The sequence below is a fragment of the Conger conger genome, chromosome 18, assembly GCF_963514075.1.
Source record: "Conger conger chromosome 18, fConCon1.1, whole genome shotgun sequence".
In the NCBI taxonomy this organism is placed as follows: Eukaryota; Metazoa; Chordata; class Actinopteri; order Anguilliformes; family Congridae; genus Conger; species Conger conger.
The window spans coordinates 12,091,367-12,119,322 of record NC_083777.1 but is presented as its reverse complement, the minus strand read 5'-3'; the positions used below and the strand labels follow the sequence as shown (position 1 = coordinate 12,119,322).

Below are 27,956 nucleotides of genomic sequence, written 5' to 3'. Positions count from 1 at the left end.
AACAGAATAAAATCACACCTGGGCATATTTTCAGCTTTGTTATTTCATAATTTAATGGAGAGATGTAAACAGCTAATTTGTGGAAATGGATATCACCCATGCATAACTCCTCCGTGTTAAAATTATAAATTACGTTTTTTAGTGTTATAATGTCATCTTGAATGTAATGAAGTCTTTAACCACCAGGGCTCGCTGTTCTGGTTCAGTTTTCCAACAGAAACCACCCTGTTGCAAACGACTGCCCTGCTTAAAACACTCACGCACAAAACCTTTTAATATCAGGAATTGTTTTCGGGATGTGCAATATTATCCTATGGCTTATGGTTTCGAAATGTCGTATCCCTTGCCTGTGCCCAGAGATTTTTTAACTGTGTTCTATTTGTGCATGTGTCTGGAGTGTATACTTATGGCCACATGATGACTTTTCATTCTGAAAGTTTTTTGTTGGATTAATTTTCATATGTAATACATACACATTTGGGAAAAAATTGCACTCATGGTGTGTTCTTTGCATTCTGTATAGTTCATGTAAATTATACAGACTTTTATTTGATTCATATTCTTACATACAATCAGATAAAAGTGTTAACCCCTTTTAGCTATTATCTTTAGACCCCTATATCTATGCATGATGCTTTGTCTAAAATTCTGTTTTTAACAACAAATACAGTACATAAGTTACTTTTGTTTGGAGAACAACGATGGAATCTCAAATATTACATCCTAAACTGTTTCTTCCTTGAAAAAATTCTCAGTCAGTTACCTCTACAGTAAACCAGTTGGCTCTAGCTCCTGTCGGGGGCTTCATAAGATGCCTGTCTTTGGCATATCCGCATTACAGCACGTTAGCGCTACCGCGCCTGACGCGCATGCTCTGAAATGCATGCAGTGCAGTTGTTGCGACAGTGGAGAGCGGTGAGTAACTACCGTTATCAGTTATCCTGCTGTAGATGTGTATTAGATTTGTTTACTTATCGTTTTGCTTGTGGAACTACTCATTTACTTATTATTTCTATCATCCTCCATACATGTTTTAGTTAGGCGTGATGAATTTGAATGTAGTTCTCACCAGCAGCATCCAAAGCGAAATGCCCGAGCACGAAAAGCACTGCGGTCGTACAGTATGAGGAAGCTAGCTCTAGCTAGCAAAGTATAATTGCACTTTTAAAGGGTGTTTCAATAAACCTGCACGGTTGTTTGAAATGGTGAAATTCCGTGAACAGAAATGTAGCTATTATTTCTGTGTGTCTAGCTGTTTCGTTGGTCGGTGTGTTTGTTACCAACTTTCGCCCAAAGGGAGTTGCACTTAGTTGGGAACTCAAATTTTCTAGCTACTGCTGCTAAGCAAAGGCGATGAGCAGATTTATTCTCCCGGTATTTAGCTAGCTACTAAGTGCGGCCCCGATTATCAAACTTTTTAGTCAAATTGCCCTAGGTACATTATCGCATATTAATGTTAATGGGCTTATTTTACAGTTTAGTTGTCTCATAACACTTTTCTAGCTATAACAACTAAAGTTTTGGAGGATATATTGCTTTCTATTGTACTCGATAATTGTTTCAAGTCCAGTCGATTGTTTTGAACTTACTATAGATACGACCTAAACACCTGCTATATTTAGCCAGTAAGCCGACGCTTTTTTCTTCAGAGAAGCACAGCAGATCTGTTCTCTATTTTATGCCAGTGCTAACGTGATTGTGCGGTTAGCCAGTTAGGTTAGCTAGGTAACTGGTGCCTATCTAAGAATATCTAAGTTAACTAGCTAGTTTATTTAACTAGCTACGTATTTAACCTGCGTGGTACTGGCTTGCTAAATTAGGTAGCCTACGTTAGTTAGGTTGGTAACGTTGGCTGCTGTAGTATATACAATATTAGCCACATAAATTGATTATTTAACCAGAACAAATGTTTAGGACATCGAAAAACACATTGAGCGAATTCGTCTGCAATGTGATTAAACACGAATACTAACGTTGACATCAGGTACTGGTAACGTTAACTCTAAACTTCCTATCTCAACCTTTGGTTTGGTTTTCTAGATTCGATATAACGTCATGTTTTACAGATTATTTTGTCAGCAAACAATCAACCTTTCCTTAAACGAAATTATTTCCAAAAAAAAATAGGCTAGCTGGATAAATGTAGGGTAACGTTTGTCGAAGGTCATACTGTGAATGCATGTGCGCTGTTATGAGACTGGAACATGATAAATTGTTGGCCTACTTTCTGCAGCTGCAAGAAAACGTTTCTCCCATGAATTATTTGACACGACAGTTAACGACCTTTCCAACAAATGGAAATTTTTAGGATTGCTATCGAGGGTAGGGGCAATGTAGTGCTGCCGGTAGTAATGGGGCTATGTATTCGGTGAATCATAGACAGTCATCGGAGTAAGGTACCCGACTAGTTACAACAACATTAAACGGATAATGCAACATTTGATGGATGGATGGATGGAGGATTAGATGAAAGTTTATGTACAGGGTACAACACAGATTGATTTCACAGTTGTAAGCTGGCAATGTGTAAGTATTGCTGTAGTGCAGTTACAGCCCCAAATCTTTCCAATATAGCAATATCTCTTTATTTAGCAAAAACAGAGAGGTGTTTTGCTGTCTGCTTTTGGGGCGTTTGCTTCATTTTTACTCAGAGCGTATCCTCTTGCTGAAATTGGAGAAATGCATTATCTTTTGCGAGACATTTGTCTCATAATGTCTTTTTGATCTGTCAGCAGTGAATGATGAATGCACAGACTAGATGAAGGATGATTATTGGGGTGGGAAAAGAAGGATGAACAGCTTTTCCAACAGTGTATGCACACCTGAAGGCAGTATTATGTAAGGGTGAGAAACCACAGTGAGGACACTTTCTCAAAGCAGAACCATTTAAGCTGATTAAGCTAGCATAAAATGTTCTCACAATATTACTGGAATGTTTTGTCAGTGTTCTCACATTGCTACTACATGGCAGCAATGTTTTTTGTTAGCGCTTGGCTTATTGGTGAACTGTTTCAGTCTGACATTGATCCTTGTTTGGGTATCAGAACATATTTGTTTGAGCTGTATAGTCTATGACAACAACCAACCTCTTTTCAAGTGATCTTCTTTTCTTTTGTTCTGCTTGTCTCCGATATTTACCTTCACATTTATGAACGGATTATAAATCCAAATTTACAGTGGACTCCTACCTCAGTGATTCACTGGAAGAAAATTACAGCAAGAGATAAATTTACTTTCACCAACCTTCTCATTAACTGCTAATTTCAGTGTTCACTTCCTGGAATGCCAGTCTATAGACGGTAGCCAGAGTTGTCAGTTTTAAAGGTTAAAGACAGTTTTTTCTGTTTTGGTTTGCATGACTCTGACTTTATATGGGTCTTATTGAGGAAAGCCTTTTGTTTTGTTGCTGTCCTAAGGAGTCAACTGAAAATAAAGTCATTACACAGGCGTGGTCTTTGCCCAGATTATACAAACGTTTAATAATCGATAATGGTTGCAACCTGACTTTTGTACAGTATGCGTGATTCTTCCAGTTCTGTTCTTGATCTGTTGACTTGGTTTGTTTGTTTATTTATTAAAGTAACAGTGCACATTAATAAACACAATGTAACATTTGGCGGATTGAGCCAAAAGGGCTCATTTTCACCTGTCGTCCCTGGGCAGGTTGGCGTGAAAACATAAAAGAACATGAGTCATGACATAATAATACATGGCAACAAATACACATTATCAAGTCCCCAGCAAACATATAGCAACACACTGAACGTATTTAGCACACATAGCAACACATATAACACACAAAACACATAGCATAAAACATTTGTGAATAGCCTTTATATAAATAGGAGCCTGTGAATACTCAGGCATTGATTGTGCTGTTGGTTTTATGTGAAGCGTTGACGTACTACATCAAATGGAGCAACGGTGTAGCATAATGGGTAGGGAAGAGAGCTTGTTACTTAGCAGTTGTGTGTTTTCATTGGGGTTTGGCAGCTTTGCCACTTAGTCCAGCTCTATAGATGTATTGTCTGTAAAAGTGTAATGTGTGGAAGGACCTCTGGGGTGAGCAGTGATAGTCTATGCAGCGAAACCCCAGCATTGTGTTTGTACAGACAGCCACTTCTCAGTGTTTCATTCCAGAGTAACCTAACCCTGTGTAAGAGAGAAGGAGGATATCACCCTGCTTGAGTTTCAGGTCGTTCCCCGGCCCAATGGAAAAGTATTGTTGTTGACGCGGGTCGTTTTCACCGGCCTGGAACGCGGTCGTCTGTGCTGTTTCAGTTAAGCCCCGTGTCTAAGAGGAGAGTTATCGTCATACTTCCCCTGTTGTGGTCTGACCTGAGGAGGAGATTTAGGAGATTTTTCTTGCCGAGTGTTTTTCTTCCCACAGGGAGTGCTTGCTCTTTAGGGGTTCAAGCCTGGTTTTTCCCTTTTTTTTCCTATTACTCTGTACACCGTCTTTGTGACGGGGTTCTGTACAAAGCGCTATACAAATAAAATTGACTTGGCTACCTCAGGCGCGGTTATTATGGAGCTGGCTTTTGTGTTCCAGCAGTCAGACAAGCATTCGGCCTACAGGCAGGAGCAGGCTAGCAGCGCACTGTTATTGTTGGGTGTGTGCCAGCTCTGTCTTCTGACAGGCATAGCATGTGTCAGTTAGCTCTCCTTAGAGAACATGCGTGTGTTCTAATAAGGCTGCTCTCTGTGATAGGTGATTAGAGGCCGAGTAGCACATTTGGTTGGTCTTAATGTGTTGGTGAAGGCTAGCCTTTTGGGATTTCTCCAAGGGACGTAGCCATAACTTGTTGTGACTTGCTGATGTTCAATGTTTAGGTAGGTACACTGAGTTCCTGCACTGCGGCAGAGCAGTGCTGGTAGGTTGATGGCAAGATAGCAGTCAGGACGTTGCCCTATTGCTTAAAAGCTTAGAGACACCTTGGGTGCAATGTGAGCAGAGCTTGTTTTAATAGAACAGTAAAAGTGAATTACTCTACCAATGCAGCACGTGATTCCTTCACTTTAGGCTTATGGGATTTCAGACCAAGGCTGATGGTATGGGCTGCAATTAGTACCATGATATAGGTGATATTTTAGATGACAAGTTTAGCTTGGAATACAGACTGGTGTCAGGCATGCAAAAACTAAAGGTTTATTCCAGTTGTTTATTCTAGTTGTTTCATGTATAATTATAGCTTTAGTTGACCAAAAATGCTTGTAATAAGAAAGTCATGTATTAGGCTGTAGATGACACCAGCTGTGATTTGGTCAAGCTGTTATTTGACTAATTGTCAAATAACGCTTTGAACAAAATAAACCATTTGAGGAACATGGGCTGAGCTGTACAGAAGTATACTAGTGCTTTTTATATTTTTGTATATGGAATATTCTGGAATGAGGAGAAAGTGGCTTAACTATTTTTTCTGCATTCATAATTTGTGTTGTGAATAGTTTATTCTGTCCTGTATTTGTTATTGTTTGCATTGTTTTGTATGTAATGGTACTTTGTTTTCCTTTTAACAGATTTAATTTCCTAACAACTTGCAAGATGACCACTTCGTGGAGTGACCGGTTACAGAACTATGCGGACCTTCCTGCGAACATGGATGGACTCGCAATGAAGAAGTATCGGAGAGAGGCCTACCACAGGTATAGATGCACTTGGCTGACTGCAAGAGAAGTCCCATAATGCACTTATTTTCTACTGCTGCTCTTACCTGCTTTGAGTGTGAGGACGGCACAGGTTTGGTTTATATATCTAGTTAAATATGTATGCAAAACATAGCAAGTTAACGTGCATGTAAATACAATTTCAGGGGATTTTTTTTAAAGGGAACTCACAATCTGACTGGACCCCTTCAAAAGAATTTTGGACTTTGAAATTACGTATGGACAAAATTAATATAATATGTTTTTATGTTGTCATATAGATAAATAAATGGTGCAAAGAAAGCCTACAGTGGTTAATGCTTGAAGTGTTGATATTTTGAGGAATCTGACTAACTTTCATTTGTGAGGAAAGGGAATGAGGGGAAATGGTGTCTGAGAGGAAGCCTGTGTTTGCATAATGGTGGTGCACAATTTATTTTTCAAAGGTGACTTAAAGGACAGACGGAGACTAATCTGAGCCCTTCAAACACTTGATATGAATTGGAGAGGGTGTTTCAGACGGTCTTTTGACTTAGACTAAGGCAGTGCTTAAACCTTTCAAACAGAGTCATGTGTTTTCAAAAAAAATTATAAAGCCTGAAAGTTAGTTATTAATTTAATATGATTGGATTCATTTTTCCTTGCTGGGGTCATGTCATTTTTACATGTTTTAGTTGTTGTATAATGTATAATGTTGGATTATGTCAAGATTCTGACCTGCGTTCATTGGCTTCTCCACAAATCGGGAAGAAAGGAAACTTAATTTAGTCCATTTTTAACTGTTGAATCCCTTTTGTAATGAACTAAGTGTGTCAGGATGGTCTATTTATTGACAATATCACAGTCAGTGGAGCATAATTGGGTGGCCAGTTTTAAACGCATTGCATGTCCCATCTCCCCTGAAGGCTGTGAGACATTGTTGGTGCAAGTATTGCCTTTAAAAAAAGAATATGATTAACAGATAACGTAAATCTGGTCACCGTAGATTTTTTATATATTCAGGCCCATTTCAAGGTAAGTTTTGCCCATCGTTTAGCTAAGAAATGTCATGAGTAACTTCACAGAAGCAAGGCATTCTGTGAGTTTGCTTAATAGTTCTAGAGGAGGACGTGATGTGTTGGTGGCTGATAAATGATTGAATAAATTTACTTAACTTATTAGATCTATTTTATCTTGACAATTGCAAACAGACATTGGGCCTCATGCAACACCAGACAACAACGACCAGTTATAGTAGAAACAGAGTACACACGCAAGTACAATAAATCAAGATTAAATTCAAATTAACATCTCACAGAAACAGTACTGTGAATGCCACCCACCTCAGTCGAAAACCTGGCTGAGCAGTTACTTTTCAGTTTTCTCAATAACACAATTTGTTGCGTCACTAAGTGGGGTTTCCTTAGCCCTTTTAAACTGAAGGTTAATTTTTACAGGAGTGTACAGTGCTTCAGAAAAGGCCATCGGTTCAGCGTGTAATGCTGAATAGCTTCCCCCACATACTTCTCTGCTATTGGAATGTTCTAGATGTCTTTTCAGGGTGTCTGTATGCGTTTGCTAGCCTGACAAACAACACTCCACTCACAAACAACAACAACAGAGAACGAGACGGAATACGCGTAATTGTTTTGAGCCGCGAGTCAGAAATTAAATGACAAGAAAGCAGGGGCGGAACCTTTGTTCTGGGCTCTGTTGGCTGTGCACGACGTCCCCAGGGGTAGACTATACTGTTGCAGAGGTGCTGGCAGCTTGACATGCAGTGGTAATGCATCGCGCGTTTATCCCTTTATCACAAAGCTTTCCACGGGATCCCGTCCAATACCATCCAGCCATGAGGTACTGTACGCTACGCTTTGCTGTTGACCTGCAGTACTGACTTGAGTGACCTCTGTACATGATGTGTGTTCATTGATATATCATGGGACATCAGTGTTTAACAGTGCCGTGCGGTGTGGATTAGTGTAGGCGCCCCAGGGCGGCTAATGGGACTTGTTGAACATTGTGTGAGTTATCCTCCTTCCCTCATTCTACCTCATCTCCACTCATTCTAAGCTAACTCATTTCCTTGAGTGTAACCAGCTTGCAAAGTGGCAGTGTCATCAAAGAACAAAGGCTCTTTGTCACATCTGAAAGTAAACTTCAGGCCCAATCATTTGGCGGCATCGATCGACTGTAAAGTTGTATTTGATGCTTGTGCTCAGACGCCCTGTTGGGATGGATCTTATTATGGTAGACTTACTTTGCCACGGCTATTTTCCCTTATATGCAAGGTTGTCCCACAGTTACATCTGCTGTTTTGTAAGGTTACATTTATTTTGTGGGATGTCTGTAACAGGGCATTGTGCTGTAATAAGCGCCAGGTTGGTCCTTACTGCAGCACAAGTACATGGGGTAGTATGACAGAACTATATATAAAATATATATATTCATAATTTTATTTTTTGTTTATTTTCAATGTGGCGAATATGTTCAATGTTTGTATTAGTTACTTTGTTTTCAAGGAACAGCTACATTTCCATTTTAAGAACAGCAGCAACGGGATCTTTAAAATGGATTTGTTTTTTGTGTAGTGTGAGTTCGGAGTGTCAATAAGCAACATTTAAATCACGACTGGGCAGCTACTGAAAATGACCGGAAACTGAGATTCTTGTAGGTTTCTTTGTTCTTGGTCTCAAAAGACAATTTTGTTAATGCATGTTTGTCACCATGTTGGGTTGAGTCGGTGGCGGTTGGGTGGATGAACGTTTTGATGTAACTGAAGAGGAGAAAATGAAGGTTGAAGTCTCCCTCACTCTCCCTGCAGCTTGTGGAGGACTGAAGTGGAAGCCTCGGTCGTTCAAAACGAAAGTATTTGGACAGTGACACAATTAGTTTTCGCTCTGTACTGCAGCAAACAAACAGTTGAAATAAAACGACCACTGGTCCTATAGTCCCTTAAAATGGGAGGGGGGGGCACGACTATGTATACAAAGGGCTGTAATTCCTACAGAGTTCACCCAATATGGATGTAACCCTCAAAGCCGAAAGTCTGCACTTTAGCCACATAATGATTTGTTTTATTTCAACTGTTAGTTTCCTGAAGTACAGAGCAAAAACAACAACAATATGTCACTGTCCAAATACAGACTGCACTGTATGCCAATAGACATTTTCACCACGAGGTTTTTCCATTCAGACATCCTCATACTGAATCATCACTATTGCAGGCAATCCGAAAGGGTGAATCATTGTTGTGACCAGAGAAGTATTTGTGTGAATATGTCTAATGCGTATGAAAAGCAGTGCTAGACCCTCGCTGTAGATTCTGCATTATAGCAGATTGTACAACACTGATGAAAGAGAGTGCTGTAACCCTGTAGGTGAGGAATGGGGAAGGCCTCTGAAGTTTCAAGTTCAGATGTGTGTGATGGGTTGTGTAAACGAATACACATTTCTTTGCATGCAGGAGATATGGTTTGATTGTACTGTATATTTGTTGAGGTGACCGTGTTACAGTCAACTGTTTCCTTGGTAAATGTTTGGTAAACTGTTTCCATGGTTTCTTGTCCTCCATCATAACCGATACTAAGCTTGTAAGGACAAAGTTATAAATATAAGAGGGGCTAAATTAATTTTGTTAAGTGCCAGTTTCTCCAATGCTGGAAAATGCTGGAAATGTAATGTTATTGAAAGTTATTTTTTTACTTGGCCACATTGCTTCTTCAAACTGAAGAGCTAATTTGCTCCAGAGTTAGCATTCATTGACGTGTATTGTTTGTGCTGTAACTTGCTGTTCCCGAGGCCGTCGTAAGTGCAGTGAGTATCCTGGGTGTGTGTGTGGAGTTGATTCTGACTGTTTACAGCTATAACTTTCTCAGCTCTGGGAAATGTTCTTTTCTGCAGTGTTCTTGTAGTGGTGAGGACATTGCTGCTTAGTCTAATGGACTGACTGTCTGCATTCTTTATCTTCTCAGAGTATTTGTAAACAGAAGCTTGGCAATGGAGAAGATTAAGTGCTTTGGCTTTGATATGGATTACACTTTAGCAGGTAAGTGCAGAGATGTGTCTGTGGAGCTTCGGGCTTCAGGTCTTGGCATGAACACATTCATTCCTCAGTTTGACACGTAGCGTGTAAATCACGGTTAGCTGGTGCGCTTGTGAAATGCCCGAGGTGAATAGAATTTTAAACCGAGCACGTTTGTGTTTAAAAGTGAAGTCCTGCGTTTTGCGAATAGGGGGCAGATCATGTTTGGCATACATTTAGCGGTGTCCGTTTCGCTACGCTATTTTCAATATTAAAAGGGGAGAGGACGATGCCAGCGATACTTGAGTTTTCCTGGTGGCTATGCGTTCTCCAGAAGGTATTTTGGCATTTTATGGATTTGCTGAACAGGGTTTGAAGAAAACGAAACCGCAACCTCAACATGGCTTGAACTGTGCAGCAAACGGTTCTGTACTCTGACGTGTGACGAGGTGGCTGGCATGGATGGTGTGTTTACTAGGCCCGTAGCGTGTGAATAATTTACGACGGTGAGTAGGGTTTCGCGCTCGATCACTGAAGCTGTAATGTGACCGGAGGCAGGCTCGGGATGAGGGTTTGGCTCTGGCGGACATTTCCGAGGACAGAGAGTCCTGTAAAGGGGCCTAGCTGGTAACCGCTAACTGCCGTGTCCATCACAAGCCTGAAAATAGCCCTGTTTTTGACAAGCGGGTCAGCTGTAAGCCCATCCCCCAGGCCAGACACATTGGACCCTCTGGCCGTATATTCAGATCTGCCTGTGAGGGAGTGATGATGTTTACAAGAAGCGGCTCTTAAGTTCACTCTGCGGCGGAGCTAGCGCACTCGCCGTTCCTGCCCCCGCTGTTTCCACGGTGACACGACCGCCAAGCTTTTCCTCTCTCTGCTGGCCTGGGGGATGGGGAGTGCGTCTCCTGCAGTAGGCCTTCAGGTTTGATCAGTGCTGCAGGGATGGCAACTGCGACATTTGCCATCCATGTTACTGCTACAGTTTGTGCAGTTCAGATAGCTGTGACTACACAGCCTTAATATAACAGCCACACAAAGCTAACGCTAATGCAAGTCCAGTAGCTCTTGCAGCATGGCCCTAACTGCCTGTGCTGGTCTCAACATTTAAGCCGTTTCTACAGACTGCACAAAAGCTCTTGTTGTGCTTCTCATTAAGAACTGACGATGAATTGGCAATGTGCCTTCTGATTTCGTTGGGAGACTCTCGAGTCAGAGTCCAGGCTTCTTGGCTTCTTCCAAGTGCTGACAGTTATCTGTTACTTATGATGGATATCAGCCGGGTAAAATATAGCTTCACACATGCTCAACCCACTGTATAAGGGCTGAAGGGTATGGCTTTACGGAGAGCTGCAACCCCTGAGTTTCTGTGTTTGGTCAAGACTAAATATGAAGCTTGGCGCAGAGAGGATTTACTGCGTTCGTATCCGACATTCTGTCTCGTCTGGTGATTCAGTAATGGAGCTGTGTTAACCCTGTCCACTTTGCCCCCTTGTGGTTGAGTTGTCGACATCTTAAATTATTGTTGCCTTCATATATATGTTGTACAAAAACTGTGAAGTAATAAAACCGCAAAACGGGATTTCCACACACAACAGTCTTTTACAACAGTGAAATGCAGAAGAGCATCTCTGAACGCACAATGTGTCAACCTCTAAGTGAATAGGCTACAGCAGCAGAAGACAATACGTCTAAGAAAATAAGTCTAATAAATACCTAATAAAGTGTACTGAGTATGTGTTTGTTTTGCAAATTATACAGACATATTTATGTAACCAAATACTCCAATATCAGAAAGCTCATGTGGAATTTGGATGCCTGTTGATATCTTTACCATACTCTGTACGCAAGTTGACATCAAATTTCTGCACAAATATAAAGGAGTTCTGGGTTGGCCCTTAAGGCATTTTGTAATTTTCTTGTATTTTAGTGTATCTTTTGTGTACACTGTAAAGTGTGTTTTGAAGTCATTTATGTTTAAACTTCACCCACCTGTCCTTGTTCAATTATATTAAATGTATAAGAATTCAGCAAAGTAAATCACTTTCAATTTATTAATTGGGACTAGATTCTAGATCTGAGAGGGCTTGCTTATGTCCCCTTAAAAGCTGTTCAGGATGTTATTTTGGACTGAACTCCAACTCACCTTAATATTTAGGTGACTTGAAATCATGCCTTGTGCATACTTGATGTACTGTGATTAGGATAAGATTAGGAGACTGGTGAACCCCATAGCTCAGATCAACACGATCTGATCTCTGGAAGTGAGAACATCTGCTCTTGAGGACATGTGGCCCTTTCGAAACTTGATCTTGTCTCGAGAATTCCCAACTGTCATTCAGGGATGGGTAACTGATACAAATACCTCATGGCTATTGAAAATTGTACAGTAATATGCCATGGATGTGATATGAAAAATGTAAACTAGTGCAGCTTTGAATGTATTTTTGAGCTTTCACTTAAGACAAACATCCAACATGTCCATGAAAATCATGGACTAAATAGAATTTGGAAATATCAATCAAAAATGTATTCTTTTACACTGGTTAGATATGTGCATGAGATGAATTATGAACAAAAACCAAAGAAAGATAGAAAACACAAAAAAAAAAAAAATTGTACTCCGTCCAAGAGAAAGTTGCAGAGTCAGGGTGACTATCACTAGATCATCTGCAAAAGCCACTTCCTTTTTCACGGAACTGCTCTGTGAGCATTTTTAAGGCTACCCCTTCCTCCAAATGACACACTTATTTTGTTGGCTTAAAGCTACGCACACTCCTCTAACATCTCCTGTACCCTGGTGTTTTTCTGAACTTTTGTCCGCTTGGCTATAATTCCCCCCAGGTCCTTCAGAGCAGCCTAATTGCATATATACATAGAGTGCAGTCCATAAGTATTTGGACAGTGACACAATTTATGTTCTTTTGGCTCTTGCCTTCCAGCACATTTGAAATTAAACGATGGTTGAAGTGCACACTGTCAGCTTTAATCTGCGGGTATTTATGTCCGTGTAGGCGAGCCGTGTAGGAAGCCTTTTTATCCAGAGTTAGCCCCTTTTGTAACAATACCAGGATGCTTCTGCTTACCTGGGGCATAGTCTAATTCAGATGGAAAGAACATTCAGTGAAAAACAGGAAGTATATCTACAGGATGTAGAACATATGCAAGTCTGCTTTCTTCGAACAAAATGATAGAGAAATGCTGGATTGTAAACTGGATGCTGAAAGAATAAAGGGATTCTGCCAGTCTCTCAGTCACTGTGAGATTCACCTATGTGTTTTATTGTGCTGTCTCAGTATTAATCCTGTCACATACACATTGTTTTTGTATTTTTTGACCTTTCCGGTGAGGTGATGTTTGTTTGCTTTCAGCAGAGCACCATGCTGGTATTTTGTAAACAGGAGCCTCGCACACAGATCAGCTGACTGGCTGTACAGCTTCCATTAGGGTACTCTCTCCTGCTCAGCTTAGGCTGCTCTTTAGTATGGGCCTCTGCCGCTCTACCCTTTAGCAGAGCTTCTTAACCTGAATTCATTCAGTCAATACTCAACCCTCTGAATGGCTTGTGTGTTAAAAAATGTTTACAATTGGTAGTAATAAACTGGATTGGTGAATTACGCTGTGTGTAATACACATTTTTTACATTAGAAAAGGGAAGGGGCTGGGAGTTACGGGTGGGGGCCGGCGAGTTGTTTTTCACGTGGTTAAAGCTGGCAACCTTGGTCTCCTCTGTCCACAATACCTTTTTCCAGAACTCTGCAGGCTCTTCTAGGTACTTCTTGGCAAGCTGTGTCAGCTCTCAGCTGCACTTTCCCTCTCCAGTGCCTTCCTCTGCCAGCTCACAGCTGCACTTTCCCTCTCCAGTGCCTTCCTCTGCCAGCTCACAGCTGCACTTTCCCTCTCCAGTGCCTTCCTCTGCCAGCTCTCAGCTGCCCTTCCCCTCAATCCAGTGCCTTCCTCTGCCAGCTCACAGCTGCACTTTCCCTCATCAGTGCCTTCCTCTGCCAGCTCACAGCTGCACTTTCCCTCTCCAGTGCTTTCCTCTGCCAGCTCACGGCTGGGCTGGTATGTGCCATCGGTTACCTCGCACCCACATAGCTGGCCCGAGACCCACTGTTCAACCCCCAGGCCCAATGTTTGCTCAGGCTCTTTAGCCTGTCTGAAGCCAAAAATAAATGGATGCACTGATGCAGTTCATCCTCTGCTGAAATGTTTTGTGGTGTTGTCTATTGACATCCCTTAAGCTGTTATGGGGTTATGCCTTACATCCTGCCATGGACATGTTCTCTGCTCAGCTGCTGCTCAGGGGGTTGAGCTGTAGCAGCTGCTGTGTATGCCAGTAGAATGGATTTAGGCCAGTTCCATTTCTGTTCAGTAAATTCAAGAAAGGTTCCAGTTAAATTCTTGAATTGGAAAAATAGCTGTGATATTCTATGAGGATTCGTTAATCAAATAGAAATTTGATTCTGGATTCGAAATTGAAGTGACCCCCCAATCCAATGCCTTGATCTTGGTTTGTGGTAATGTGGTACGGTCGATCTGAAGGGGGTCTGTACTGATTCTCAGATCTTTCCCCGTTACTTTAGGTTCAGTATTAGTAAGGGTCCTCTGTGCCCTGTTTCTTTGCACAAAAAGGTTTTTCAGGTGCTCCTGTGAGCAAAATAAAACCCAGGATAGGTGTTTGGTTGCACAGAGGAACCCGTTGACTGAGTAGCTGATTGGCAGATCCAAATATATATATATTTTTCCTTTGGTTAACTTTGAGGTGCTTAATGAGTTCTTCCTAAAAACAGTCAAGTCACTTTGTCAGGTCGCACGTTGATATGTTAGGGTAGCTGATAAACTTTAGGTATTGGAGAATTCTGCTAAGCGCTGACGTTTTGTCCTTCATGTGTTTCAGTGTACAAGTCCCCGGAGTACGAGTCCCTGGGGTTCGACCTGACAGTGGAGAGGCTGGTGTCCATCGGGTACCCCCAGGAGCTCCTCAACTTCGTCTATGACCCCTCCTTCCCCACCAGGTCAGGACCAATCAGTGCAAAGAGTGGGGTCAGCTGACAGTCAGCCAGACCTCAACACTGCCCAGCGTTTTACTGGAACTTCTCATACTGAAACCAGAGATGATCTCTGCCAACGCATGGGTTACTTTTGTTCTAAAAAAAAAAAAAACTAAAGTAACCTGTGAACACCTCCAATCCTGATTGGTGTGTACTGTACGTTTTGGCTATACTTCCAGGAGGCCTCCAGTAATAAAGGGAGAATGGCCAGAAGGTACCAACGAATTGCCACTGGTGTTGATCTGGTTCTTGAGATTTAGACCAAAAATGTTTGTAAAATATGATTTAAAAACGTTCAGAAATTGAAAAAATAACGGTGTTCCTCTCCAAACCAGGGGCCTTGTGTTTGACACGACATTTGGCAACCTGCTGAAGGTGGATGCCTATGGGAACATCTTGGTCTGTGCGCATGGGTTCAACTTCCTGCGAGGGTAAGGACAGCGTATTCAACAGCGTCGTTAATTCATAATTCATGAAAAATAAATTAGTAAAAATGAGCGGCATGAAAAATGCAATCCGCCTTGTTACTCTAATTCACCCCTTTCTCTGATGAGTCATTCCTCCGACGGGCGTGTGTTTGTGCCCTCCAGGCCTGAAATTCGAGAGTTGTATCCCAACAAGTTCATCCAGCGGGGAGACACAGAGCGTTTCTACATCCTGAACACTCTCTTCAACCTTCCTGGTAATACAGCCGTTTGTCTCCTCAGTTAGGCCTGTACCTGCTGCCATTACGTTCTGAGTAATTCTAGATTAATATCACATTCTGCTCTTACTTTAGTTCAGCCATATTAGATTTCTTTGATGCCTTCGCAGGGTGAGTGTGTGTGTGCTATAAATACTTACCCTGGGAGGTTTCACGTACTTCTAATAAAACAGATTTTTGAATTCCAGCTCATGATAATTTACAGTCTATACTTGCAACTTGTCCGTTTAGCAATAGCTTACACAGTAACCAGTTACAGAAGGTGCATTTAGCATGGATAGAGAGCTCACTGCTAGACTGAGAGAGAAATGAAGCCATCCGAGAGCGGTGTGCCACAAAATCGAGTCTTTTTGCTTTCATTTCAATAGTTATTTGTAATATAATTGCTTATGGTATGTTAATTTACACTGATGCATGTACACCAAGTCCTCTTCAAGGCGATATGAACATTTCCTCTGATGTTGTTCTGAATCTCCCCCTGCAGAAACCTACCTCTTTGCGTGCCTGGTTGACTTCTTCACAAACTGTTCTAGATACTCCAGGTAAGTGCACAAGTTATTCAACAATATACCGAGTGGATTTGCGCATATTTTTACAGACATTACTGTCTGTCTAGTTATTTCTGTTCTTTAATGTGTAGCCTAAGAAAGCTTGCACAGCTGAGATGAGGGTTGTGTGTTGTCTGTGTGTGAAGCTGTTGTGAATGTGTGTTTAGGTATTGTTTCTCATTTGATCTTCCTCTCTCTCCTCAGCTGCGATGCTGGATTCAAAGACGGAGACCTTTTCATGTCCTTCAAGAGCATGTTCCAGGACGTCCGAGACGCTGTCGACTGGGTCCACTTCAAGGCAGCCTACATTTCCCACTAATATTTACATTCTGTGTTGTACTGACTAAATATACGAAGCAGGGTTGAGTTTGTACGATCCATTTAGAAGTTACCGATGGTACGCAATGGATAGTTTTTCAGTTCATGAATTTAACTTTTTCCTGAATTGGCTCATTTCAAATGGAACCAACACAAATCTTTGTAATATTCTGCTTGTGAAAATATATTTATTGAGTTGAAACAGGGAAAAATGCCTCTAAGATTTCTCTCTGCTGCTTTTCAGGGCTCTCTAAAAGAAAAAACAGTTGAAAATTTGGAGAAGTACGTGGTGAAAGATGTAAGTAAACTTGTCTGCTCCCGGTGTAGCCACAATAAGATCCGCACAGCCGTTGGGCCCTTGAGCAAGGCCCTTAACCCTGCATTGCTCCAGGGGAGGATTGTCTCCTGCTTAGTCTAATCAACTGTTTGTCACTCTGGATAAGAGCGTCTGCCAAATGCCATTAATGTAATGTAATGTTATGCTATCTGGAGTTTGGAGAGTTGTTCATTCTCTTTGTTCTAGTTCGTAATTCGTAATTCATAATCTTCTGAATCCCTTCTGATCTTATTCAGCAGCGCAGATTTGTAAACTTGACGTGTCTTTTCTCTGTCTGAAGGCCAAATTGCCCCTCCTGCTGAGCCGGATGAATGAAGTGGCCAAAGTGTTTCTGGCCACTAACAGCGACTACAAGTACACTGATGTGAGTCATCCTGCTTGCTGCTAACTGCTGGCTTTCCTTATACTCGTCATATTTCCTTCTGTAGTGCATTTTATTTTATTTTTATTATACAATATTTCCATATTGGATCAAAATCTAGCCTGAAAAACCTCTAGCTATGCAGACCGTAAGTCTTCAGTGCACTGATATTTTGCATTTGATATTAAGTTACATACAACAATGTGCTACTTTTAATGTTGTACTTTTCATTTGTTCTTAATTATGGAAAGTAAATCACATTTCTTTGGTGATTTTTAATCAAGTTTTTTTTTCCTTCTAGAAAATTATGACATACCTTTTCGACTTCCCCCATGGTCCAAAGGTAAGTGGATTCACTAAATGCACAAGCCTCAGTTATAATTGCCTTGTGTTAGACCTTCAGTATTTATTACAGTTCAATGAAGCACCTGCAGCAGGTGTACTGTGGAGTAACATTGTCTGTGGAAAGTGGGCTGGGACTGCATCTTTAGCCATAATGGAGCCTTATATTTACCCAGGGCCCTGTGCCTTTTGCTTTTGTGCAGATGAGCGCCCCGCACAGGCCATGGCAGTCCTATTTCGACCTGATCTTGGTGGACGCACGCAAGCCCCTGTTCTTTGGAGAGGGGACAGTGCTGAGACAGGTGGACACAGTGAGTACTTAACAGATGCGTCGGACTCTGGCACTGTCCATGCAGATGTAACGGGTTAGAGATTTGAGTCCGAGGTGGGATTTGAACCTCTTTGGCCTCTTAGTCGTCCAAATTAGACAAACGCATGAACAGACAGCTCAAGGTGAAATCACCCCAAGCCAAGGGCAAGGACGTTATTTCGAGAGTTATATCACCAGGGAGCATTGTCACAGTAACCTGCTACGAGCTCTTGACTGCACTTCACCGTGCTTCTACTAGCGGCGTAGCCCTGCTTACCCTGCTAACAGACAGAGAGAGCTCTTGTCCTTAGCCCTATCCCTGTAGGGCGGGTTTATATTGTAGTTAAGGCACTGCTTGTAGCATGCTAATGCTAACCCCTCACTGAAGACTCTGTGCTGTTTCAGGCCACAGGACGGCTGAAAATCGGGACATACACAGGACCTCTTCAGCACGGCATCGTTTACTCTGGAGGTGAGTGCGCCTCCTCTACTCTGGTCTGAGTTCATCATATCGGTGTCTGTTCTGATGCTCAACTTCAGCTGGAACTAGTAGCTATGGTCAGACAGGACTAAGCTTTTTGACTGGGGACACCAGTGGTGGATTGGCTGGGGACCCCAGTGGTGGATTGGCTGGGGACCCCAGTGGTGGATTGGCTGGGGACACCAGTGGTGGATTGGCTGGGGACACCAGTGGTGGATTGGCTGGGGACACCAGTGGTGGATTGGCTGGGGACCCCAGTGGTGGATTGGCTGGGGACCCCAGTGGTGGATTGGCTGGGGACACCAGTGGTGGATTGGCTGGGGACACCAGTGGTGGATTGGCTGGGGACACCAGTGGTGGATTGGCTGGGGACCCCAGTGGTGGATTGGCTGGGGACACCAGTGGTGGATTGGCTGGGGACACCAGTGGTGGATTGGCTGGGGACACCAGTGGTGGATTGGCAATCACAAGAAGGAGGCTCAGGTTGTCATACCAATGGTGAAATATGTTGCTGGCTCATGTCATGAGGTTGTTCTACCAGCTATGGGTCCTCTTGTTAGGGTTAGTGGAATCATAACCCTAAAAGCCTTGTATCCACCATGCGTACCTGAAAATCTGCCAGAAATGACCATTTTGCAGTGGCCATATCAATCTTCAGACTTGACCCAATTGAAAATTTGTTGTTGGGAGTTTTATTACAGCACATGTAAGGGTGCTGTATTATCAGTTTGGGTGGAAACAGTATTTTCATCAACCTATAAAACACTAGAAGATGATTGAGTAGTTTTATTGTTGTGGAAAGGGTGGGAATAATTATCTGCTTATTTTAGAACATATTTTTATTTTTGTAATGCTTGTTGTTTTTTTGCTCATGGCAGGCTCCTCAGACATTGTCTGTGACCTCCTCGGGGCGAAGGGAAAGGACATAGTGTACATCGGAGACCACATCTTCGGCGACATCCTCAAGTCCAAGAAGCGGCAGGGCTGGAGGACCTTCCTGGTGATCCCGGAGCTGGCTCAGGAGCTGCACGTGTGGACCGATAAGAGCTGTGAGTCCGCTTTACTCTATGGGAGTCATTTAAACTCAATTTCCCACAATCCCGCTGCACACTTACTGCTTTTAGCTCAGTGCCTGTCGGAGTTGAGGATAAGCCCCTGGCCTGTGATATGTTGGCAGCTGACTTGCGCAGATACTTAGCGAGCCCTTATCAGATGGAAAGTAATAAGCGATATTGTGTATGTTGAAATATTTGCATTTTATTTAACAGGTTTTATAAAATTAATAATAACATGGGTAAAAATGTTAACCCTTCTCACTCTTTAATACCTCAATCTGTAATGAATGTGTGTTCACTGTTTATGTTACCCTTACTGAGCAGGGAGGTGAATGCATGTAGGCTCTTCTGTGCCAAGTTCCTGTTTTTAAAAGTGAAAGTTTTTCTTGGAAGGGTGTACTGCAATCCTGGCCAGCGGTGACAGTTGAAAATTAAATCCGGATGGAAGTGTTGTGACTCAAGCTTGTGTTTTTCAGCTCTGTTTGAGGAGCTGCAGAGTTTGGATATTTTCCTGGCGGAGCTTTACAAGTGAGTGCAGTCATCAATATCACTCTCCTGCTACTGTCCCTGGGCCTGAGTGTGTGTCACTCTCTCCTGCTACTGTCCCTGGGCCTGAGTGTGTGTCACTCTCTCCTGCTACTGTCCCTGGGCCTGAGTGTGTGTCACTGAGAGACGGGAACATGCAGACCAGTGAATTAGTCTCTCTCATCACCTCTCTCTCTCTCTCTCTCTCTCTCTCTCTCTCTCTCTCTCTCTCTCTTCTCTCTCTCTCTCTCTCTCTCTCTCTCTCTCTCTCTCTCTCTCTCTCTCTGTCTCTCTGTGTCTCTGCCTCTATCTCTCTGTCTCTGTGTCTCTGTGTCTGTGTCTCTGTCTCTCTCACTCTCTCTCACTCTGTCTATCCCTCACTCTGTCTCTCTCTCTCTCTCTCTCTCTCTCTCTCTCTCTCTCTCTCTCTCTCTGTGTCTCTGCCTCTATCTCTCTGTCTCTGTGTCTGTGTCTGTGTCTCTGTCTCTCTCACTCTCTCTCACTCTGTCTATCCCTCACTCTGTCTCTCTCTCACTCTCTCTCTCTCTCTCTCTCTCTCTCTCTCTGTCTCTGTCTCTCTGTGTCTCTGTCTCTGTGTCTGTGTCTCTGTCTCTCTCACTCTCTCTCACTCTCTCTCTCTCTCTCTCTCTCTCTTTGTCTCTCTGTCTCTCTCTCCGTCTCTGTCTCTCTCTGTCTGTCTCTCTGTGTCTCTGTCTCTCTCTCTCTCTCTCTCTCTCTGTCTCTCTGTGTCTGTGTCTCTGTCTCTGTGGCTGTGTCTCTGTCTCTCTCACTCTCTCACTCTGTCTATCCCTCACTCTGTCTCTCTCTCTCTCTCTCTCACTCTTTCTCTCTGTCTCTCTCTCGCAGACATCTGGACAGCAGTAGTAATGAGAGGCCTGACATCAGCTCTATACAGCGGAGAATAAAGGTACACACGCACACATACGCACGCTCTCACACACGCATACATACGCACGCTCTCACACACGCATAAGGGGTTCTCTGATGGCTTAACCCTTAACCTAAAGGGAAGTGGTAACTTGGTTGTCAGATGTTTTGAAGTGTAGCAATGGGTAGATGTCCACTTCCTGTTCTCGTTTACCACCGTGCAATAGCAGACACCCTGCAGCGAAGAGGAACTCCTGGCTCATCTAAAGGCCAGTTTATAGTCCAGTGACAGAGTGTGACTGGGGCCAGCGACCTGCAATGGATGTTGCTTGTTCGCAGCATCGTTTGGTTTATACTCTGGCCGACTCCACTGCATTTATATATTTTTTCAACGACCGCCATCTACCTCGGGCAACAATAGAACTTTCACAAACTGTCGATGGACTATTAACTGGCCTTTAGAAGTCTTCATAATTGGTCTGAAGCAGCTTAGTGCTGTCTGTCCTCCACTATACTAGCTGACATTTTTCTCACAAAATAGAAATAGTATTAATGTATTAATGCAGCTTTTTTTTTTATACATGAAGACTTTAAATGTGTGTATGGCTTTCATTACAACCCCTCCTCCCCCCTCACAGAAAGTGACGCACGACATGGACATGTGCTACGGCATGATGGGAAGCCTGTTCCGCAGTGGCTCCCGGCAGACGCTGTTCGCCTCGCAGGTGATGCGCTACGCTGACCTGTACGCCGCGTCCTTCATCAACCTGCTGTACTACCCCTTCAGCTACCTGTTCAGAGCCGCGCACGTGCAGGTGAGCGCCCTGTTCACCACAAAACCTCTGGGCTTTGACTTGTAATAAGACTTCAAATCATATATTTGTCTTTGAAGTAGAAAATATGACCTTGTTTTAAATTACTTTTTGCTTGAAATTGTCCTTTACCCCATTGGCAAATGTTGATATGAGTCAAACTGTCTCAACTTCGTTGGCAATATTTTTGTCTTATTTACCAAGAAAGTAATAGAAATAAGATTTGAAGTCTATGGATGTAAGACTGAAATCCGTGTTCCGACTGCCTGTGTAACCGCCATTAACACAGAGTTGGCCATTCAGATTTGTACGGACGATTATCAGTTTATTTACGCAGCGCTGTTGAAAAACTAGTGATACAGGGTCATGGTTAAACAATACAGCACTCGAGGCCCTGCTGTATGGTAAATACAGTCACGCCTGTATTCGCTGTATTCACAACACGGCTGATAGGCACGCCACCCCCTGTAGCCATGATATAGCACAGCCTCTAGTGCCGTGTTGTTTTCATTGTTTCATTGGTGTTACAATACCGAGACGCAATTGAATTTGGTTTGCACACAAACCATTACTTACAAATATTACAAAGTGATACTGCACACAAACTGGCTGTTTGATTTACTGTTACTGTCTGTAACGGATTTGCAATCACTGTAAAATGCCGTCTCAGCCAATTGGCATCCAGGATCGAAACAACCGGTTTCATAAATTCAAAGGGAACGCGTGAAAGGCCGGCGAGGGACATAAAACAGAGGGAATGAGAAGGACATAAAAAGTTCCAGTCCTGGGGGAGAGGGTGGGGAGAGATGACTCCGCAGATAGCACAGAGAACTCTCACTCTTGCACCGAGAGAAAACCCAACGGAGACAGAGAATAGCTAGCATAGCTCACCATGTTCCGAACAGAACAGCAGCCGCCTCCACCAGAAGTTAACGTCCTTTCAATGGTTTTTTTTCTCCTGAGGAATGTGTTTATGGCTATGGTTGCTTATTGAGTATCTCGGACACTATTGATGTGAATTGGACAAATATTTATAGAGAAAACTACAAATAAGTGCACAACATCCCTGTGTTCTGAATGCCGTGTTAGCTCACAATGGTACGAACATCGCCACGTAAACCTGCCCGGTTCGTAGTCTTTTGTTAGCAACAGCTTCCCCACCACAATGTCACAGTGGAGCACTATTACCTTGTCAATATATGCTTAAAAGTTTTTTTATGAAAACGGAAGGAATTCGACTTTACACACACACACAAAAACCAGAGCTGGTCTGGAATAAATTATTTTGTTATTCGTTGTGAAAGTTATACTGTTCGGAACATGGTGAGCTAACTTGGTGTTCGGAACACGGTGAGTTTTCGTTACTGTTCCGTCACACCCAGCACAGCCAAACATAGGGGCAGAAACACAACACGAGACAACACAACACGAGACAACACAACACGAGACAACACAACACGAGACAACACAACACGAGACAACACAACACGAGACAACACAACACGAGACAACACTACACAACACTACACGAGACAACACAACACGACACAACACGAGACAACACAACACGAGACAACACAACACGAGACAACACAACACGAGACAACACAACACGAGACAACACAACACGAGTCAACACAACACGAGTCAACACAACACGAGACAACACAACACGAGACAACACAACACGAGACAACACTACACGAGACAACACTACACGAGACAACACTACACGAGACAACACTACACGAGACAACACAACACGAGTCAACACAACACGAGACAACACAACACGAGACAACACAACACGAGACAACACAACACGAGACAACACAACACGAGACAACACTACACGAGACAACACTACACGAGACAACACTACACGAGACAACACTACACGAGACAACACTGCACGAGACAACACTGCACGAGACAACACTGCACGAGACAACACTACACGAGACACGTGTTCCGTAGCACCCAGCACACCTAGGGCCTCACTGTCCGTCTGTCCGTCTGGCAGATGCCTCACGAGTCGACGGTGGAGCACGCCCACGTGGACGTGGAGCCCGAGTCGCCCATGGCGACGCGAAACCGCCGCACGCTGGACTTCAGAGACTTCGACCGCAAGAGGCACCAGCTGACCCGCTCCATCAGCGAGATCAAGCCCCCGCACCTGTTCCCCCAGACCCCCCAGGAGATCACGCACTGCCACGACGAGGACGATGACGAAGAGGAAGAGGAGTGACCCAAACCAGGCGGGGGATTAACTGTACAGAGTGAGGCATTGAGTTTGAGGCATTATTGGCACTGTGTATAAAGGATTGTCTTTGTAAATGGGAATATTTTTTTTACTGTCTGTGTGTATCACACCAGGCTGAACTTTATGAATTAGAGCCTAGATTCTCCTCCTGCTACTCTCATTTTACGTTCTGTTTTTAAGTGCTCTTCTTTTGTTTTCTCATGTCCTAGGGGGGTAAAGTGTATATAGTTAAATGCAGAAGCGCTGGGATAGGGACACAACTTTTGTTGTTTTGGCTCTGTTCTCCAGCACATTGGATTTGAAACGTGCAGACTCCTTTAATTTGAGGGCGTTTACATCCATATCAGATGATCCGTGTAGGAAATGGTAATTGGACAAATTCCAAATTCCCCAAAGTAATTGGACAAATTCCAATTCCTCTTCTCTCTTCTGTGGTCTTTCAGGTCTTTTTGGTATTGCTGAGGTCACCAGTGTTTTCTTGCTTCCTCACAATGTATCAAACAGTTGATTTTGACAATGTTTTAGCTACTGTGTGTCTCTTCACATACTGTATGTATGATTTGTTCATATTTTTCAGCCACTTATTTGGTCCTCTTATATTAAAGCTGACGGTCTGATCTTTACCTCATACCCTTTATTTCACATCCAGTGTGCTGGAGCACTGAGCCAAAACAACAACAATGGTGCCACTGTCCCAGTAGTTGTAGCACATAACTGCATAGGTGTGTATGTATATATACAGTAAATACACACATGTAATTGGGAGAATTTAAAGACCAAACTCCAGTGGCTGGAACAGTTTAAGGGTGTGTGCATCCTTGCTATACTGTGTTCCCTGACACGCGTGTGCCATGTGTGCTCTGACACAGTCACACGTGACCTGTGTGTTCCCTGACACGCGTGTGCTATGTGCTCTGACACGCGTGTGCTGTGCGCTCTGACAGTCACGCGTGACCTGTGTGTTCCCGGTCGTGCGTGTGCCATGTGCTTCAGTGGAGACCTGCAGGAGGGCTCAGCCTCATGGTATTGTGCTGATGGGCCTTTACTGTAACTGGGAATCATGGTCCAATGTTCACTGCCGCTGTAGCCCCTGCAGCGTCTGTGCGCTGTCGCCTCTGGAGACCAGCGCAGTGCCGGAGTCCCTGCTCCTTCCTGTAACACTGTACGGTGTCCTGTCTGCGGTGTGGAAACTCAGGAGAGTTAGCGAAGCTAACCGCTAACAGTTTCTCCAGTTCAGTATGCACAAGTGCATAGGGCTGTCACAGACCTCGTCATGAGACCCGTGTCCATCTCGTTATGAATAAAACAAAGTGAAAGCAGCACATAAAAGATTACTGGACTCCGGTTCGAATCGAGCACCCAGCCCAGCTGCTGAGGGACAGTTGTGGCTGGTATAAGTGTTAAGCAGCCACTGTGCTGAAGTGACAACATCACGCTAAAGCGGTTAGCCGCTTTGACTGTAGCGAGGCTTCAGGTGTGTCAGGCTTTAAGAGTGTACAGCATCCTGCTGTAGTCAGCCGTGCTCTTACATTAATGCTCCTGCCCCGTTACTGCTGAAAACCTCATTTTAACTTTCAATGAGATCAGATTCTTCATACCATCTGAACAGGAATGTATGTAGTGTAATGTTATAAAAACGACATGCGTTGTGAATTACCAGAATCACGCAAATTTGACGTCACTTAGAAACGGTTTCTTTCTGCCGTGCTAGACACTTTAGTGTGCAGTTACTGTTACGGTTATAGTTTTTGCTGTAACGGCCTGATTCATGGCACTGGATTCACACTTGAATGTAGGCTAAATAAGCAAATTAGCATGGTGTGTGGAACGGGCTGTACCTCTCCTATAGCAGGGAGGCTAGTCTGGGTTTCATCACATCTGAGGGTGTCACTTACTCTGTTAACTTCATGAATTCAGGCTCACTGCTGCACAACACTGAAAGCCTGTTGTGTGTGTTATTTCTGTATTTATATTCCCTTATTGAGTAAATGGGAATGGCCTGTTCACATCACAATGACTGGAATATATAAATGATAACGAGAACAAGAAGCAGGCTCCTTGTTTGAGTCCCATTTCGGAACGGTGACCATGGTTCTTACACAATGACGGCACAGACTTCAACCTCATTCTCCAGCAATGCGTATTTAGACTTTCCTGTGTGGGTTGGATTCTGTACAAACCCTGTCTTTAACTCAAAGCCAGTATGATGTTTTCCGTGCGTGTTGGGTTTTTTTCTCTCATGAACTGTTGGGTTCAGCCTTGATGCAGTACGGTTGAACTTGAAGGCTAGTCCTGACATCAGTGCAATTTTGAGAATTGAAATTGAAGCTGCTTTAGAATGATATTATTACCTGTAGTTATATTTCCTTGCAAAAAAGAAAAGAAAAGCTGTGTGCCAACATCTGGAGTGATTGTTTTATTAAATTGTTTGAATACTTTATTACTTTACTTTATTATTATCATTTTTGTGCATGTTCTTTGCAGTTTTTTGCGTTTTGGTTTTTTAAAGTACAATGTGTTTGTTGTTTCCTTAAGAATGTTAAGAAAATGTACATTTGGGGAATTCCAGTTTAATGTAAAATAAAGCTGAATGCTCTGTTCCTGGTTTTCTTTCCTGGGAAACATCCGTCTTTCAGAGGTGGTCCTGGCTCACTGTGGTCATTAAAGACCCCATGACACTCTTCGTATAGAGTATGGGGTTCCCTGGGGTATGGGGTTCCCTGCCACCTAATCATCCCCTGATTCAGTTGCCAAAATCATTCTCTCCCTCTCCAGCTGAGCTTCTCTACATCCCTGCTAAGTCCTCTCCGTCAATCGACCTCTCACTGACTGTGGAGGACTTTGTAGTTTCCTCCTCCCGTACGGCAAAGAATCTTGGGGTGACTCTTGATAACTGCCTCTCCCTGGCTCCACAAGTATCCTCCACTGCCAGAACCTGCAGGTTCTTTCTGTATAATATACGCCGCATCCGTCATCTCCTGACGGAGAAAGCCACCCAGCTCCTAGTCCAGGCGCTCGTCATTTCCCGCCTGGATTACTGCAACTCCCTCCTAGCCGGTCTCCCAGCGTGCGCCATCAAGCCCCTCCAGCTGGTCCAGAATGCTGCACCCCGCTTGATCACCAGTCAGCCCAGGTCGGCTCATGTCACCCCGCTTCTCATTGGCCTCCACTGGCTTCCTATTGCCGCACGCATCCGATTCAAGGCCCTAGTGTTGGCATTTCAGGCTGCTAAGGGGACTGCCCCACATTACATACAATCCCTGATCACTCCCTACTCCCCAGCTAGACCACTCCGGTCTGCCAGCTCTGGTCGCCTTACGGTTCCCTCTCTACGGGCACCTGGCGGTCGAGCTGCACGTTCACGCCTGTTTTCCGTTCTGGTCCCTCAATGGTGGAATGACTTGCCTACCGCTGTCAGGACAGCAGAATCCCTCCCCCTATTTCGACGCAGACTCAAAACACACCTCTTCAAACTCTACCTTAGTCCTCCCTCCTGATTTACCCCGCCCCCCCCTTCTGATACCCCTATCCCTGTCTAAACCCCCCCCCCCCCCCAAAAAAAAAAAATATTGCACTTATGATGACGACTATATGTTTCGAACAGCAGTCCAGGTGTATTTTCCTAGTTCTGGATGTGATGCTTTGACTTGTGGTAGAACCTATGCACTTGTAAGTCGCTTTGGATTAAAAGCGTCTGCCAAATGACTAAAATGTAAATGTAAATGTGAACGTTCTGGCACAAAATGTCAGCTGTACATCACCCAGGTGGGTGCTGCCCATTGGTGGTGGTTTCCCCATTCATCACAGTAAAGCGCTTTTGAGTGTGTAGAACCGCTATGTAAATGTAATTATCTATTGATCGAAGCCCAGACTGTTAATTGGTAAATCTGGTGTAGTGCATGGTTGGAGCAAATACATGCAGACACTGCAGCCCCCAGGACCTGAAGTTGAGTAGCTCTCATGTACATGATGGCTGTTTATCAGACTTACCTCGTCAGTCTGAGTTACAGTGTATGTGCAGAAATTATGAAATAAACATGAGAGAGCTGGGGAACATCCCACAGGAGCTATTCTAAAGGCATTTTAATCAGAAGCCCATTACTTCCTACTAGTTCTCATAGCTATAGAAAACATGGCCATGGTGTAGGGTGTGGCTCCTTTTCAAACCATTCAGCTGCTTGAAAATAAGTTCAGAAAAATCATAGTACACAAAGCCCATCAATTGTGTATATTAGATGAAAGTAATCCGTTTCATACAAACATGCACCAGTGGCGGCCATTTTGCCTCTACGGTAAATAGTCATTGGAAA

General features: G+C 43.4%; 1 protein-coding gene across 2 annotated transcripts; it reads left to right on the top strand.

The window, feature by feature from the left end:
- Positions 1-820: 820 nt before the first annotated feature.
- Positions 821-26,246, top strand: nt5c2a (5'-nucleotidase, cytosolic IIa). Of its 2 annotated transcripts, none has more exons than XM_061227889.1 (18): positions 821-915; positions 5,521-5,646; positions 9,600-9,673; positions 14,550-14,667; positions 15,039-15,134; positions 15,294-15,385; positions 15,891-15,948; positions 16,159-16,252; positions 16,517-16,570; positions 16,890-16,973; positions 17,272-17,313; positions 17,516-17,623; positions 18,028-18,094; positions 18,982-19,152; positions 19,635-19,686; positions 20,551-20,611; positions 21,210-21,386; positions 23,407-26,246. In XM_061227889.1, the coding sequence occupies exons 1-18, from the start codon at positions 884-886 to the stop codon at positions 23,629-23,631; spliced, it is 1,731 nt and encodes a 576-aa protein (XP_061083873.1). In that variant the 5' UTR covers positions 821-883; the 3' UTR covers positions 23,632-26,246. The 2 variants fall into 2 exon arrangements, with proteins under 2 accessions (XP_061083873.1, XP_061083875.1); XM_061227891.1 differs by lacking the exon at positions 821-915 and adding an exon at positions 5,033-5,052.
- Positions 26,247-27,956: the final 1,710 nt, after the last annotated feature.